Raw genomic sequence first — 17,668 nt, 5'->3', positions numbered from 1 at the left:
TTGTATCTGGAAAAGCAACTTCTATCTGCCAAGAAAAGTGAATGACACACATAAAAGCCACTGTGCAACTGTTTCTCAAAAATGTAGGGCAGTATATGGGTAAAATAGTTTTCAGCATAAATTTTCTTTCAGTCATAACTACAAAGAAATCATAAAAATGCACTCCAGTACATTTTCAGCATAGCAGTATTTTCTATATTTTGTGGTTTTTCATCGGGTTCCAAAATCCCATTTGTCAGTGTACATAAAAGTGTTGTTTGAACTTCTTTGCATGGTCATGACTAGGCCTACAAGGAATCTGTGCACAAAGAACTGACAGGGATTTGCAACATTTCAAGTGTATCAAAACCTATCATCAACGTTATCCTATAACTTAACACCTAAATGCGTTATATAGGACAAATTTGATGATTGAGAACATTCCACAAAATCAGAAGGAAATGTAGGAAGCAATATGCAGATCCTTGTCATGGCCTATCTGTAATGGATGCTTAGTCATGCAACACAGTAACCGCACAGCCAATCATGTCATCCTTTATTGTGCACAAATGTTTTTGCTTAAATCCATATATAAATATCAGTGGAGCCTTTGATCAACTGGCTTACCAATTGGCTCTTAAAAAAAGTACTGGAGCATGGTGACCTTTTCTTCTGCATGGAGTGCTTGATACAGTGCTGACAGTTCTTTCTGCTCCTACTGTGCTCAGAGGCACTGGTGATAATTAAAACATTATGATTTGTGCTTGCAGGCATTTTATTGGCCCTGAAATATAAAGGTTATACAAAAGCAATCCTTTAACAGTAATACTTTTCTTGTGTTTTATGAATGTACAGTATATTCCTTATACTGTAATTCTTCTTTAGAATTGTATGACCGTATAAAAGTTTGGAGTTGGAAAGACTATTTTCCCCACCAACGCTACATTATTTTGTTTAAAATACGGTAAAAACAAAATTAATGTTCTTAAATATTAATATTTAAATTATTTTTTTAAATTATTATTTACACAGTTAAAATGAAATTAATTCCAGCGTTTGCTTTTATTTTTAATCATTAATAATAATTTAACTCTTACTTTTTTTAAAATAAATAAATGCATTCAGAACCTACAGAACCTATTACAGAATGTGGGTTCACAAAATAAAACTTGGTGCAGGCTATTGCTAAATATTTTAACTAATTTAGCTTAAACTAGATTTTTGGAGCAATTTTATTTGCTAATTTACGTTGATCAAATAAAGGAGAAGAACATTATAATCAGACAAATTGTGTGTTAATTTTTATTAACTTCATAGGTTATAAGGTGATCCAGAATGCTTAGCATTAGCAGCATAACTTGGTCAAACATAGCAATTTTGTAGGTGTAACAGATTTCACATTTATACCATAAGTACAGTTTATCATGTAGTTATAGTTCTTACTGAACGGTAATTTTTCTACATACACATTGGTAAGGTCAGCAATGGCTCTTAATTTTATTCACACATCTCTTTGAGGGCAGAGCAGTGTCCTTAGTACTTTCCATATGAAAGGCCCTTAATTGAAACTAGCATTCATCTCAAGTATTCATCAGAGCCAAAGCATAAAACCTCATCCTATTCTCTTTCAGGCCACTGCTAAGCAACAACCTACAGAGGATTTATTTTTTTTAATGCTAGAAGGGTTTTGGTGAAAGAGGCTTGCATATTGTTGCTTTGAGGGGGTCTGTTTTCCTTTCTGTGAAGGTTTAGGTGATAGAGGTGAAAAAGCTATGTTTATATCACTGTGATCCTCAGACTTTTAGTTTCTTTTGGGACTTAAAGTGTCAGAAGGGCTTTTGGTGAACAACAGGGAATGAGTAGGAAGTAGAGATGGACATGGCAAACCATGCGGATAACCGACATTCCAGGCGAGAAAACAGTATCGGTGTTGTACAAAGGTTCCTGTGTTGCTCCTGCTTCCAGACGGGCGAGAACGACCGCTTGGAGTACAATCAGGAAAAGCCACAGAATCCCAAGGCTGTTGTGGATGAAGAGAACGTCCATATTGTTGTTGAAGATTTGGGAATAGACAACCCAGGATTTAGCCTTTCTGATGTTGAGCACAAAGGTCTACTTCAACAGATCACCATAGGCCGTTCTGCCAGTTCTGTGTCCATGTGCCAAAGAGCAGTTCTGAAGAAGAAACTCGCACCACTTTCCTCTTTACCGCTTCAGTCTAGAGCGATCCAAAACAGTGAGGACGACTGTACTGTTGACTCTCTTCTGTATGGTTCTGGCAGCAGTAATGCTGGAGATGGTTGTCTTCTCACTCCTCCGGTCATTAACCTCATACCTCCAACACCTTCTGATGTAATAGATGATGACCAGTTCTTTGACATAAACTCAGAAGAAGAGAGTCTACAGCAAACATCAGGCAGCGAAGGAGTGGATAGTATTGGCAGTGCTGCTATGGGAGAGCAAGAGAGCGAGGAAGATGTAGACCAAGACTTGGGGTCTGAAGTTAATTGTAAGACAAAAGATGAAGAACACCCACAGGTGAAGTCTCCAGAAAAAGAAACAGCCAAAAAGAAGAGCATAGACAAGTCTACAATCCATTTCCTGCATAGCAACTTTCATGTACCTCTTCTTCCTGAATACCCACGAAAACGTAAGAGGCTTCAGCAATTTGATGAGGCCATTGGCACATTTAAACATGATTGGAGAGTAATTTTGCTTTAATCATGATCAGATCTGAAATAGTCACTTTTGTGTTTGCATTGTCAGGAAGCCTTAATACTGGAATCAGTTTGCTGCAGTTCACTGAACATAATCTGGGTGAGTCTCCTTTGATTTGTGATCTTCACTGTAGTCTTTGTGGCCTGGAAACTATGCTAGTATTTGAGAACCTATGCACATTTTTTAATAAATACTATACCATACATAGTGATTCTTTATTTATTACTATGAACAGTCAGTATTTTATTAGTCTATTTTGCATGTTTAACTGTTGTTTCCAACAAAACAGAGAACAAAGTGTGATAGATTGTAGTAGACTCATGTCTTATATGGTTTTTATGAATATTGTACAAATAAGTGAGACATGCTTATTGTAGTTTTTCCCATGCTCTGAAAGGTCTATACATTAACCTTCAGAAAATGTTAACTGTCAGTGTTGAGAGGTCATATAAAATATATATATTTAAAATTTGATGTCTTTAATACTCATGGAACACTAAGGTACATTGTATTTGTGGTATGTGTTGTATTATTAGAGAGAGAAGGAATAAAACATTTTGAGAATTTAACCTAATAACAGAAAATTTATGGGGCACATACATCTACAAGTATTTCAAGGTTAATAGGTAACAATTATATAACCTTTGATATCACAGTTTTTTGTGTTTTTTTGATGAGGCAGATATCTAAGACAGACTGATTTGTTTATCAACTGCATATTTTTTCTGAAATGCTGAAGACTCTCGTGACTCTCATGATTCATTTTTTAACGATTTCACTCATGTCCTCATTCAGGTGTGGTTTTCAATGGAAAGGGCAGAGGGTGTGGGTGGACATGCAACTGTGCAGGTCTCATCATGCACAAAGATGCAAAGATGCAAAGATATTTAGACCCTTTCGTGAAGTGAGCTGTGTTCCTTACTGAAAGTTGAAGGTGTTTATTGTTTGGTCTAGAGAAACAACACCCACTGAAACGCCATTCTGTATTCAAAGAGCATCTTTTGTAGATATTTATCCCAACATTCCCCAGCGTGAGGCCATATGACCTGTTCCCAAGCATTGTATTCCAGTAAGAGGCCTTCACACAGTTGTTCCTCAATTCTTGAAGAAGTTGCCACAGATCTTCTATGAATGAGTCTTTCTCAATGTTTTTTTTCTGTTGTTGTTTTACTAGACCATTGATGCACCATATGCTGACAACACAGGTGTGTTTTATGGTGCAGCCCTAAATCGATTAACATTTGAATGTGTTTCTTCATAATTCACTCTGCTGAAAGTTCAGCGAGTTTGGTTCAGAGGAAACTGTATTCTCTGGTGCTGTGTTTCACACTGGTCCAGAGTACAGTGGGGCCCTGTGGAAACAGCTGGCAGGGCGGAAAGACCTAGATACTTCCCACGATCCCAAAGGCCTCTCTCACTCTGATCCTCCAAATATCTGTACCTCTACCTCCCTCAGCCACGCGATTTTCCATTAATCCATTTTGCAATTTACTGGCTGTTTGCAGGCAGTAGAATGTGTTGGACTGCAGCATATATGCGTTTTTTTTCTCCTGCAGCAAGATCTCGTTGTTGGTTCCCTTGGATCTTGACCTGTGTTAAGTCCTTGGCTTTACTGAGTTTTCCCTGCAGTCTGGGGACAGTCTCTGGACATATCCTCTTCCTGTTCACTGTCTAGAACGACCAGAGGCTGTCAGAGGGCCGACTGCACCTCGCAGACCGTGTGAAGTGGCCCAGTTTCTATAAAGCCTCCTGTCCTTTGCTGGATCATTTTGGCTCCGTCTGGGAACTAAACAAGCTAGGACAATGTTTTTTTTTTTTTTCATAATTACAATTTCAATAGATGTAGTTGATAGAGCTTAACTTAAGTGCAAGTTTTGCAGGAAAAAAAATCTTGTTTGGACAGTTTCACACAATTAGTCTAGGAAGTTGATCCAATTCTGAATGCCAGTTTAAAGGTCAAATTAATCTCACAATTTAACTTCACTAGAAGGAAGTCACTCTCCTTTCTTCTTGCTTGACAGGTCATATTTATTTTCATTTTAAAAGTATAAAATGATTACATCTTAGTTAAATGAATACATTTTCATTGCGGTCAAAACATTTATTTTGCTGATTTTTCAGTGTAAGTGTAACTCTTGTACATGCATGACATGTATTTAGCATTTAGCATGCTGCTGCTAGCTAATATTTAACTGTAAGAGATTCAGTTGATGTTGATATGTCTAAGTTTATTGGGCTTTGTCTAATTCAGTTTTTACATGGTAAATTTATGTTAAGAAAACTAATTTCCCACCACTGTCCACAATTGAATTAAATTCAGCCAAATAATTCTTATTGCCACAGTCAGTCCTATTTGCCTGCCTCAACAACCATCACAGCATTATTATTTTTGGAAAGCCAGCAGTAAATGTAATTAAAAACAAAGGATCATGGCTGAATGGTAAATGACTGAACATACAGTAGTCAACATTTGAAGTGAATCAAAGTTGTCCAAAGTTAACTACCATAAATAAATCTTAAAATGCTTCAGTGAACAGATACATATGATTAACTAATCTTATATGAAGGATATTAAGTTGCAGTCTATTCAGTTGTATGTGTTTTGGGCATAATGTAGATAATGAATGATTGCAGAAAAACAACATGCAAATGGTAATTTGAAAATGTTATGCAAATGATGCACTGGTAAAAGGAGCAGAAAGGTGCAGAAGACTGGTATTAGTGAACAGTGGCATGAACTGATCGCATATTTATATCTCAGCAGAACAAATTTTACATATTGCTTCTCTAGCATCATATTTTTGTTATGAAGAAGTGCATTCACACTCCTGACCTGTGTACCCGCAGAAAGCAATAGTGAAAAAAATGGAAATTCTGTGCCTTTTTTACAGGTCAGAGAGTTCATTGGATGGGGTCTTATGTGATGCTTTAGGTCCTGTTCACACACTGTTTGTGGCAAATGTCTGATATGGGAGGGAGTGAGCTTCCAATAATTCTCTCAGCTGTTTTTACAAGGCATTGCAGGGCCTTGCGGTCTGAATCATTGCAATTTCCAAACCATGTTGTTAGGATGCTTACAATTGTTTCTCTGTAGAATGTGGTGAGAAAGGGTGGGGGGATGTTTGCCCTCCTCAGTCACCGCACAAAGAGATGCTGCTGTGCTTTTTTGGCTAGTGAGGTGGTACAAGTGATGTGCAGATCCAGAAACGTCTCCATCCTGACTGTCTCTACAGAAGACCCATTGATGTGCTATGGGAGGTGGTCATTGCAGTGTCAGTTTGTTTTGTCAACATTTCGTGACAAATTGTTGTTTGCACAGCAGTCTACTATATGCTCCATTCTGTGTGATGACTCATCGTTGTCACTGATGAGGCCCACCGCTGCGATGTCATCCTCGAACTTGATGATGCGGTTTGTACTGTGTTTGGCAGCACAGTCGTGAGTCATTAAGGTCAACAACAGCCTCGTGGGGTTCCAGTGCTCAGCATGATGGTGCCAGACCAGTTCTCAAATGTCTGACGTCTCCCAGTAAGGAAATCCAGATATAGAGAGAAGTGTTATTGTTGTGCAAGATCAGTTTATCTGTGAAGTTTCAAGATTGTGTTGGTTGTGTAGAATTTGTATTGTAATCTATAGGCCCAAAAACAAATCTCTATGATATACCATTCCACTTAATATTTAACTATTGAATTGATATAAGCCATTAATATTCCTTAGGCAATGTACAGTTTAAATCTGGCACTGATGACAAACACATACTGTTCCCTGTTATGCAGAAACAACATGGATCCTAGAGTGGACTTTTGACAGGACTTAAGACCGTCATTTCAGTGTGTCAATTCCCAGCACTTGTTTGTTTTTCCTGCTTTTTTTTTATGAAGGAAAGGGAGGGGGTTTGGAAAGCAGTGCGGTTATGGGAATGTTAGAATGTCTGCTGTCTGTGGGAAAACATAGCATGTCACTGGTCACTAAAGTATGCCACTGGCCAGACTGTCCCTGACTTGTCCTTTTTTACTGACAGCCTAGTTTTGCAACAGTGTGGTTTGCTGTGTGTTGGCATAGATTTACAGAGTGTGCAGACAAGGCTCAGGATAAATTAGTGATGACTGATGCTACAGAGCCAGTATAAAAACAATCATAGTGAAAAGAAAACACTTTCATTCCTTCCTCAACATTATTAGCTCAAGTATTAGCACTAGCATACAGAGATTAAGTAGCTGTTTCCGGCTGACATTATTAATTTGACGCAAATTCCAACCAAGCTTTCAAGTGTGTACCACAGAGCACGATACACCAAATATGGAGCTTGGAATTGTCCAGACTTAAGTTTGGGACCAGTGTTTCCCATGTTAGCTTGAAGTTCTACTTGTTTTGTTTCCCAGAGATGGACTCAATGACCCAGACAGAGTTAGGGCTTCTCCGGATCCAAAAGTTCTTTCCCATCCGCTCCGAGGGCATCTACTAAATGTGCTGACATCTTAGTGATGTGTTGTTTTACTCATTTAGATGACTTGAGCAACAAGGATGCCAGCAGCCATGAGTTGCTAAAGGAAGAGTTGAGGCTCCTACCGCTAAGCAGTAAGATAAGCATGTTAACACACCGAAAGGTAAAACACACTTAGCATTACAAATGGTACCTGTTTAATATAACCCATTAACGTAATGTAGATTTCATACAAAATATATCATTTAAAAGGGTTTTACATAAATGCTTTTGTTTGTCATCCTGTCACAGAAACCAGCCACTAGGTCCTGTAGTTTGGGCGATACAGTGACAAGAAGTCATACCTTTCACGCCACATGTCAAGGAAGAGATGAAATCCTTGTAGATGAGGAATCTCCACGTCAAAGGAGGATAACTGTTGGTAAAGATGATTGATGTGACCATATATTGTGACCCATTGCCTGAATTATAAAAGATGTGCAGAAGCTTCCCACTAGACATTTTAACTAGTGTAACTAGAAAGGCTTTCTTGACTAAATAACTTAACCAGTACCAGACTTTGCTAGGAAATGTGATTCCTAAGATGGTCCACCAGCTAGGCCTTTTTTTTTCCTCTTTCCAGCATCATACATTCCTCAGACCATGGACCATACTGGAAAAAGTGCAGTGAAGGTAAGGTTATTTTTTAAAGTGTAAGATTGTGAAAAATATTCTCTTTTTTAATTTATGTTTCAGATTCTCAAGCAGTTTTAGCTTTTGATGATAATGCAGTTTTGTTCATTCACATTATGTAAGATGCCTAAGAGCATGTCTCTGATTTTTGGATTGAGTCACGTCAGTAAACATAGCAGGCTTTTATCCCTGCATAATTTAGAATTTACACTTATTTTTACAACCACACTGACCTTCTAAAATGTCAAAGTCAGTAAAATAGCATAGGCAGTGTAAAACTATAGCCATTTAGTAAAAGTATGTGCAGTTTCACATTTGAAAGTTGAAAATACTCATAGTCAGAGCACCCATGGCTATAGGGTATAAACAAGTACACTCATGTAGAAGTTTTCATAGGAACACAGAAAATTCTCCATGGTTAAAAAAAACTCAACGTCTTTTAAAATGGAATGTCCTAAATTGATATTTTTTATGTGGACACGTCTTTCATTGTATTTATTCTCTGTGAAAATGTTCAAAACAAAAGTTATATGTATATATGCATGCATGTTGAGAACTTCCTTTGTATGTGTTTGTCTGTATCTGTCTGTATTTAGTGGGATTCTAATGGGTACAGAGCCAAAACGTTAGCAGAGCTGAACACGGAGGAGGTTTGCCAGTGGTTTAGCAATATTGGTCTACAGAAATGCCTGCCCTTCATTAGAGGTAAAGTACAGTTTGCACATTTGTTTTTGTCATATTCCCACCCTTTTTAAATGTTTAAATTCGCCAAACATTCAAAGAGACAAATGCATAACCGCAAACCAATAACTGTTCAGATTATGGATTACTTACTCATTTGCACTTTTAAGTTATTGCATCAACTTGAAATGTGTTTCCATGCATCAACTTAAAGAGAGAGGAAAAGCAGTATTTACTAGCTAATACAACACCATAGAGACTTTTACCAGGCCTAGCTAATGATTTGCAAGGCCTATTTGTAACACATTCAAACCAATAAAGAGCCATTTTAGAGACCCATTAGTGTTATTTATCATAAGCAACAGTTTGAAGAGATCTTAATAATAATGTTGTGGCTTCGGGTGGATCAAACCTTACACAGAGGCAGAATTCAGTGGATCTCACATTGCTTCTATTGATCTCAACACCCTTGAAATCCTTCAAGTGTCTGATCTGGAGGAGAAAGAGAGGCTGCTGTCTGCCATTTACCTTGAGTTACACCCACCAAACTCCACCACCCAAAGACTCGACTCCCTCCTTGGTACAATAATACAACCATGAACTGTTTTAATCCACATCTAATTACTTGGTCCGCAAACGTCTGGTACCCAACTTGTTTTCTTTCCCCCAAAAGAAAGGTTTGGTCCACATAATGTTGAGAAATTCACAGCAGCTTTGGTGTCCATGACCAAGTCAAAATCTTCTCCTCAAGTTAGCAGCATCAACATAAACCGTTGCTCATTCAGATTCAGGTAAATCTCCTTTTGCATACAATGTAAAACACGGCATAATCACAAATCATTACCAAAATTACATTTTCATAACTTTTAAATAGTATTTACAGGTTGATCTGAATATGTACCCTGCTCTCTCTTACAGACAGAAAGAGCAAAATGGTAAATTTCAGAACAACTCACATCTCATTGAAATCACAGTGAATGGTAAGATCCTGTCCATGTGATTTTGTTCCATGTAACATTTCAGCATATCATATTTAAAATGAATTAAAAAGTTTTAATAATCCCTATGTCTGTCTGTTATTTTGATTTAGTGTCAGATCGAACAGTCCATTTAAGGACACCCAAAGAGACAAGTGTGGGAAAAGTGGTGGAGTCCTGTTTGAGGATGCTGGGAATTAATGAAGACAAAGATCACTTCAATCTAAAAAGCAGTGAAGGTTTTGTATAAAAAAGAGCAAAAAGGAGTAAAGTATCTACAGTGCTGCACAAACTGTAGGCCCCCTCCCTGATTTTTTTGCATGTTTGTCACACTTTAATGTTTCAGATCGTCAAGCAAATTTAAACTGTAATCAAAGATAGCGTGCATGCATTTTTAAATGCAGATTTTTATTATGAAAGAAAAACAAAACTCAGAACCACATGGGCCTGTGTAAAAAGTGTAATGCAAACACACACATACAAAAAAAACCTAGGAGAGTATGTATTAAAAATTAATCAAATCAATCTGACTTACGGTCAATTTATTGTATTATTTTTAAAGCTTTTTCATTTGTCTTCTTTGGAAAAGACCAGCCATTTAGTCTTGCGTTTGGAGAAAATCATATATGGCTTGTGGCTTGTAAGTGCTCTGGAATTTACACAGTGAATTTACTTTTACATACCGTCTCTATTTTTCCACGTTTTTCAGATGAGTTCTCCCCTGAGCAGCAGATTGGAGACTTGCCTGGCTCAGAGACGAGACTAATGGAGCTTTACTTATATAGGAAGGTAGACAGAATTGCACGAGTATTTCAATGTAGTAAAAAAGAAACAAACATAGCCATCTAAGAAAATAAATTTAATTTAAACTTTTGCCTCTCAAAACTTGTAGGAAACAGCGGAAGTGGGTCCTCATTCATCTGATAACAACATTATTTGTACCACTGACAATATTCAGAGTAAAAATCTGCTAAACAGCACTGGGAAGATTCAGGAGCTAAATCAACAGGTGGCCTCCCTCCAAAATGTTATCATACAGGTAAATACATCCTATACAGTTCCCTGGTTGTCACACAGGGAACTGTATAGGTTTTTTTTTATTGAAATTTCAATTATACAAAACCTTATTTTCTCTAGTAATGGATTTCTTGTTGGTATTTAATGCAAAACCCTATTAAATAGGAAGAATTGTGCATTTTGCCATAAAACCTAAAAAGAAAAGAAAAGAATTGTGTCTACTTTTAGAGCATGTCATCACAGGGTCTGTGTCTGTTCAATGAACTGCATCTGTTTTTCCTGGGTGGTGAAAATGTTTAATAGCTTTTTTGTAGCTGAAATTTAGAGGCATGCTCTTACGCGGAATTAGACCTGCAAAAATAAACCTACCCTAAGGGAAATAAGGGCACAACTAACTCTGTTTTCCACTATTGCTTTTACTTGATCTGTGTCTGTATGATAACCAGGTTCAGGAGCTTTACCATGGTCTGGTAGCCTTCTGTTCAGAGCTGAAGAAGATGGAGGGGAGATGGATGCAGTGCAAACAGACAGCTTTGAAGTAAAGAGACTTCTCAGTGAGGCCCAGGATAATCTGCAAAGGAAAAGACAGAGCCTTCAAACGCTCAGGGACAATCTTAACACTGCACCAGTCCAGAAAAATAAGTAAGTATATGCTCTTACAATATAATAGAATAAATCAGAATATAATGTTCTGGATGTTAATGCAGAGCTTCTGGGTAATTATATAGGATTATCACAGGGATCAGGAAGAGGGATAGGAACTGTTCATTAATGCATTGCTCTTTATGGATAATGATGTGTTCCGCCTTCCAGAAGGAGCGGCTGGAAGAACTGATGATCAGAGCTGGTTTTGGATGCCTTTAGTGTAATTTACTTGCAGAGAGTGTGCAGTACATCCTGTGATTTTTGATGCTCTGTTTACAGTTTATTTTTCTGTGGCGTCAGTACTGAAGGTCATTTGGATGAGGGTAATGGGTAGTCCACAGATTTGTCCTAATTTCCTGAAGTGCTGAGAAAGCTGTTCCCCAGTCCACCTTATGATTGGACACATCATGCCGATGTTTAATGTAATTTCTTAACAACTTCACAGTCCTAAAAGTTTTTAAAGAAATAGTAGTTTTGTCAAAATTTACTCAACGTTATGATGTTTCATAATGTAATTTTTTTTAGTAGTTTGTTTTTAAGAACCAGCCTTGTCATACGAAAATAGTTACCTTTGCAAAATGGGAATCTGTACCTGTTTAATTTATGAGGTGTGCAAATAAAGAGAGGGTGTTTAAGGAAAAAGCCGGTGTGGGTCTCACCCAGTAGTTTCCTGCTTTTTCTCAGCATTACGGCCTTTGATTTATTCTGACATCTTTTTGAGCTGAATAGATTGAAAGCAGGAATGGATAAGGGTGTGAGAAAATACCACCATGAATCAATATGTCCAAGTCCTCATTAATTACCTGATAAGCCACTTAAGTTGAAGGCTTATTGTTTTTTGTTACGTTATGTCCTTCAAGTGCTTGGCCATTTCCCCAGCAAAAATGCAAACAAATCTTTCAAGTTTCAGGGTTTTTGGATAACATTAATCTAAGATATTTGGGTCTGAGAACATGAGAGGTTTAGACCGCTTACATTTATTTAAGATCAAGCCGCAGAATAATAAAAAAGCCTAATCTTTGATATAAAGTGACAGAACATTGGAAGTCTGTACAGATGAGCTTCCTAATCCAAGACAAAGCTTACATGAATAGTTCTCTAAAAATAAAAATTCAGTCATAATTTACTTCCATGTCGTTCCAAACCCATACTTCTTTCTGTTTTCTAAATGTAAGAGGTTAATTTTTAGGAGAATATTGAAAACTCTTTTGTATGTAAAGAGGGACTTTCAAGGTCCAAATAATAAATAATGTATCATAAAATTGGTCCATATAACTTGTGCTCTATATTCCAAGTCTTTTGAAGCCATACAGTAGCTTTGTGTAAAGAACAGACCAAGTCATTTTGGGGATAAAAATTCTCAGAATTTACATTTTAAGATGAATTCTTTTAGTGCATATTCCTTTAAGAGAGCTCAAGGGAGTTTGTTTATTCCTCAGGCCATCGGAGGTCCGGCTTCTGGAGAAGATGAGGCTAAACTGCCAGGTGTTTAAAGACGAGATCACACTAGTCCACCTCAATCGACAAGTGACCCACCTACGTGAAGTTCTGGAGAAGATGCAGGCCAAGGTGAGACTAGAACCCCCGATCTAGTTTCTCAAGGTTTTCAGAGTTTTCTGGTGCAGTATGAAATGATATAGTGCTGACATGTGAACGCAGGCCAGTAGTTATTATTTTAGACCACATTTTAATGAGGCTGAACATATGGTACTAATGTGAGCATTACAGTCTTGGCTTTTCCCAATATGCAAGCACTTTGTTGGACATACAAAAACATTTGGGGGAAAAATGAACACAGTTAATCGACATGAAGTCCTGAAACTTTTCTCGTAATATGTGAGTTACCTCTTTCAACCTCTTTAAACAAATCTTCATGGGAAGCAAATTAATTGTCATTTTGTAAGGGTAGTCACCGCAACAGTGAGTCATTGGCACCATCGCCACTCGTTTTTCAAAAGCCAGGATGACACGAAATGCTAGTGTAAAACTATCCGTGTCGTGACCATACCTGTGATTCTTTCCCACCTCTGTGCTCTTAAAGCGGCTCTTTCATCTCATCAGTAGAGACCTAACGAGGTGCCATGAAAGGACACATGCCGACCGGGGCTTTGCAAGAAAAGAGCGTGTCACGTTGCCGCCTCAGGCCACAGTTTTTAGGTGCTGAGTTGGTGGGAAAGAAGCAGTGGTGCTAATGTTTATCATATGACCTAATCAGGGGAAAGGCGCAGGTCAGGACACAGAGCAGTCTGGGAACTAATGCAAGCCTAGGCCTTAATAAGGAGCAGGCTGCCATTTATTTTCCCTAGATTATCTGACAATAAGGAAATATTTCATCATCGCCTCTAATCTCTGCGATCCGTCGCGACTGCAGTGCATCAGAAAAGAAAGGAAGTGGGTGGGTAGGAGTTGTTAGAATAGAGCAAAAAGTAACAAGGCTGCAAATGTGGGGTTGCAAACTGAAATACAGGGATTTAGGGGAAAACCCTTCTAAATAATATGGCCCTAACCTTTTCTAATCTTCTTTGTTTTATTTCAATTGCAATGCACTTAATTTCCCTTCAGGCCAGAGATGCAGTCGTGGTTGCACTCTCGGATTAGGTTTCACTATTCTCATGGGAAAGGTGGTTGAGATACAGTGATTGCGGCCAAGCACGAGAGCTCCCAGAAGTTGGGCTCACTTTGATTGTTCCCTCGTCCCGATGTCTTGGCGGTCACCGTGTTGAGCTGCACTGGCGGCTAAGAGGCCCAGTGGCTAATAGTTGTGGCAGCGTTTGGCTCTCTTATAGATTTATAGTCCATCTTGAGGTTGCCATTTTACTGCATGCAACACTACACTCCTGGGCCCTGCGAATCCGTTATTGTAACTGACAGTGCCTCACTTATATCATTAATACCAGCCACGCTTTTCTAACCGAGTCCGGAAGCCTTTCTCATGCGAAACACAATCCTACAATCCAGGGCTTGGCACGGCTTCCTCTCCCATCTCATAAGAGTTAGGGGATTTCTGAAGGTGTGCCCGTTTCTCAACTGATTGTTCTTTGCGCAGCACCTCCCAATCCTCTACGGTTTAAAAGACACTTGCCAAGTTATATTCTGTGTTTCCATTGTTCAACTTGCTCTTGTTTCTGTTTGCTCTGTGGACAGTATTTATTCACCCTCACCTCTCTTCATCACCAGGTTAGGATGACATTATGAGCAAATGAAAGTTGACCAAAATGATTAATTCTTAAGTACCTGCCCTTATGCTGCTTCTCTTAAATAATTGAGCGAGGCCCAAGCTATGCAGCCTGCCCTAGGGAATCCAAACAGTTTGGTGATAAGGGCTCCTAAGCATTTCTGCAGGGGTTTCCTGTGTGAGCGAGCCGTCTGGTGCCCCTGTCTGGGGAGAGGCTCAGTAGCCTTGGCCGCAGGGCTTTCACACGCTAGGAGACTCCAGCCCTCACCTCGGCTTTCTGCTGCATGGTCAGAGAAACCTGATCACTCTGCATCTATCTTTTCACTCATTTCCTGTATTCAGTCTCTGTCTCAGCTATTGGTTTGGGGGTGGGTTTATGTGATCCTACATGTTTACCAGTGATGGGCTTATTAGTCATCATGAGTCATGACACGTTTTAGCCCCTCTGGTGACCTGTTTTACAGCTCATTTTGTATATACATTTATACTGTATTTTAAATATATTAAATTCGACCTGTTTTATACCTTATAAGAATTAGATGTCTGGTAGACTTTAAAACAAATTTTTGAAGTTTTGTAAGAAATGAAAAATCTTCTACTTCAAAATTTCACCTTAAATTCAGTGTGTTTTTTTTTCCATTTTTTGTGTAATTGTTTGCAAAATTTCTGTCTGGAATTTTTTTCAATTCATGGAACTCCTTCTTTACGGAGTTAGTATGTGTGACGACAACTTAATTTAAATCCTGCTTACTCCACAAATAATAAAGACCATTTTTCTGCAGCAGTCAGACGATGGGGGCTGTCAGCTTTAACACTTTACACTTATAAAAGTTTTTTCAAGGACAGATGCTTTGGCTTTCCACTTCTGTTACTATAAAATCAGAGCGGTGTCTCATTGAGATGAGCCGCCAGCTATTCACTGTTTTTGATGCTTGTTCAACAGTTTTTTTTCGTTCTTTTCCTGAAGGAGAAAGCAGAGAGGAAGAGCCCTACTCTGACTCAGCTGGTCTCTTTGCAGTCTCCTGTCATGCTGGTGGCCACCCAAGTGAAAGCAGACCCAGATGGTCATTACGGTTTCTCTGCACACTGGGTAGAGGGCCAGGGTCTGATTGTGGTACACAGTGAGGGTGCTAATCTCTGCATGAATGACAGGTAATTGTCAGCCCAATTGGTTTAAAAAACATCTTTTAATAAATGTGTGAATCTATATTATTAATCTTGTTTTCAAACTTTTCTTTACCTGCACCAAAATGTTACAGAAACCTTTAAAAAGAATGATACACCCAAAAATGTTTTCATCTATTCTTTCCACCAACCGTAACCTTTGGGTCATAGTCTTAAAAACAACTCAAATGTGAAAGAATGTGAGATCAAAGAGGTCATTTCAGTGCAGTAGATGTTTTGATGAATTAAGCTTCTAATTGGCCTTTCATAAAACATGCTGCGTCGTCCCAAATTTTCCAGCCTTTAAGAGCAGAGAGGATCACAGAGGTTCCATCAGCTCTTGTGTTTTTCCCCTGTTGCTATGGAAATTTGTAGGAGACAGGGAGCATAACAGGAAAACACTGAAATGTAAAACTTGGACGACTACTCTCAAGGAACAGATAAAAACATGAATAATACATGGCCATTCAGTTTGAATATTCCATTTGTGATCTAGGTTTTTTTTACAGAATGCATATATACATGCAAACATATGTACATACACAGTAAATATTGGATGTGGAACAAAAGGAGGGAGGGGCAAAACATAAGAATAACAAAAAGTAAAAAGTCAGAATTTTATGCAATGGCTCAGACCAGTCTACTCATCTCAACTCAGTTGAGCATGTATTTCACTTGCTGAAGACAAAACTAAAAGCCGAAAAACCCACAAACAAACAACAACTAATATCAGACCTGGAAAAGCATCACAATGGAGTAAATACATGCAGTATATGTCCATGAGTTCCAGCCTTAAAAGCAGTCATTACCTGCAAAGGATTCTTAGCAAATTATTAAAAACAAATATTTTATTTGTAATTATGTTTATTTGTGCAGTTAAATTGAACCCCTGAAAAAAGGTTGGCTTCTAATCGTTTTGCATTATATTTTAATTTATATTTTTACATTGTATTATGTTTCTATCAAGATGGCAAACTGTCAAGATGTGGATTTTGTGTACTCCCAATATCAAAAACCTAGACTAGACTTTTACCTAGACTTATACCTAGACTTTTGTTAAGGACTTCTAATTTGGTAAAAAGTGGTTGTACCCAGTGGTACCCAGTGATCCCTTTGTAAAGTAGGTACATAGCACCTGCTAGCACTGCTTTCAGCTTTTTTGTTCTGAGAATGTGGGTGTCTGTTTCAGGCTTGTGGAGGTAAACGGAGTTAACGTCTTGGGGAGTAGTGAGGATGAGCTGAAGCTGATGCTTAAGACACACAGTGCTCACATCGTTGTTCTTCGCCAGCTGGCCCAAGAACTTCCACAAGAAGAACCATCTGCCCCCACTTCAGACAAACTTCAGCTCTGAGGGATCACCAGGACATACAAATGCTACAGAAACACCAAGCAATGTAAACCAACTAAAGATTGTCAACATTAACATTTTGGAGGAACTGGAGGAACACACTCAGGCACACCTGTCCCATCTTGTGTTTTATATCACTTATTACCTTAATGACGTTTGTCATGAAAGGGAAGAGGGGTATATGTTTACCCTGTATTACAGTCTCAGTATCCTTTCAGAGCAATTTTTGGGTGGATATGACTTCATGTTTTCGGGTTGATACAAATGTTATAGCCATAGTCTCAGTTAATGGGTGGGTCAGTCAAAAACTGCTCATAAAAATGGCAATTGCATGGGAATAAAAAGGCATTTTAAATTCTAAATTGCATTAAACCATGAAGGTCAAATTGACAAAATAAATCAATGTCATAGCTTTCACTTTGTACACTTTTTGAAAAACCAGCTGTTGTGAAATAGGAGGCAAGGAAACTTCCTGCAAGACTTACATTAATGGAAATACAAATATTAAAGCTGAACTTATTTTAAATGGGTAACTATTTATTACCATGACAGTGCCTCATGTCAAAGACTGACTCAAGGACCGTCATGAAGTGACGTAGTGAAAATATCTGTATTTACTGTATATGAATTTGTGATCACACTTTATTTCAAGGTCCAATTCTCGCTATTAACAAACCATCAACTTTGACTTTGCCTTAATAAACTCCTGATTTACTGATTATTAGTAGATAGTAAGGTTTAGTTAAATTTAGTTATTGGGTGGATTGAAGAGGTAGAATGTACATGTTGAGCACATCCTGATTGTGTTTAAACCCAGGAACAACATTTTAATCAAAACATTTAGCCT

General features: G+C 38.2%; 1 protein-coding gene across 1 annotated transcript; it reads left to right on the top strand.

The window, feature by feature from the left end:
• The first annotated feature begins 1,836 nt into the window (after positions 1-1,836).
• Positions 1,837-16,824, top strand: LOC122356823. Its single transcript, XM_043255895.1, has 16 exons — positions 1,837-2,629; positions 2,746-2,796; positions 7,204-7,304; positions 7,433-7,562; positions 7,764-7,813; positions 8,410-8,518; positions 8,916-9,074; positions 9,168-9,285; positions 9,413-9,474; positions 9,585-9,710; positions 10,181-10,260; positions 10,364-10,510; positions 10,935-11,026; positions 12,573-12,702; positions 15,276-15,460; positions 16,662-16,824. Exons 1-16 carry the CDS (start codon positions 1,852-1,854, stop codon positions 16,822-16,824), a joined length of 2,481 nt encoding a protein of 826 aa, XP_043111830.1. The 5' UTR covers positions 1,837-1,851.
• The last annotated feature ends 844 nt before the right edge of the window (positions 16,825-17,668 follow it).

The sequence above is a fragment of the Puntigrus tetrazona genome, chromosome 13, assembly GCF_018831695.1.
Source record: "Puntigrus tetrazona isolate hp1 chromosome 13, ASM1883169v1, whole genome shotgun sequence".
In the NCBI taxonomy this organism is placed as follows: Eukaryota; Metazoa; Chordata; class Actinopteri; order Cypriniformes; family Cyprinidae; genus Puntigrus; species Puntigrus tetrazona.
The sequence above is the reverse complement of the archived record's forward strand: the minus strand, read 5'-3'. Positions and strand labels throughout refer to the sequence as shown.

Coding starts and splice junctions, on each gene's coding strand:
- LOC122356823 (XM_043255895.1), top strand. CDS start 1,852: ATGGACATGGCAAACCATGCGGATAACCGACATTCCAGGCGAGAAAAC. Junction 7,305..7,432: donor GCATGTTAACACACCGAAAG/GTAAAACACACT, acceptor ATCCTGTCACAG/AAACCAGCCACTAGGTCCTG. Junction 12,703..15,275: donor TGGAGAAGATGCAGGCCAAG/GTGAGACTAGAA, acceptor CTTTTCCTGAAG/GAGAAAGCAGAGAGGAAGAG.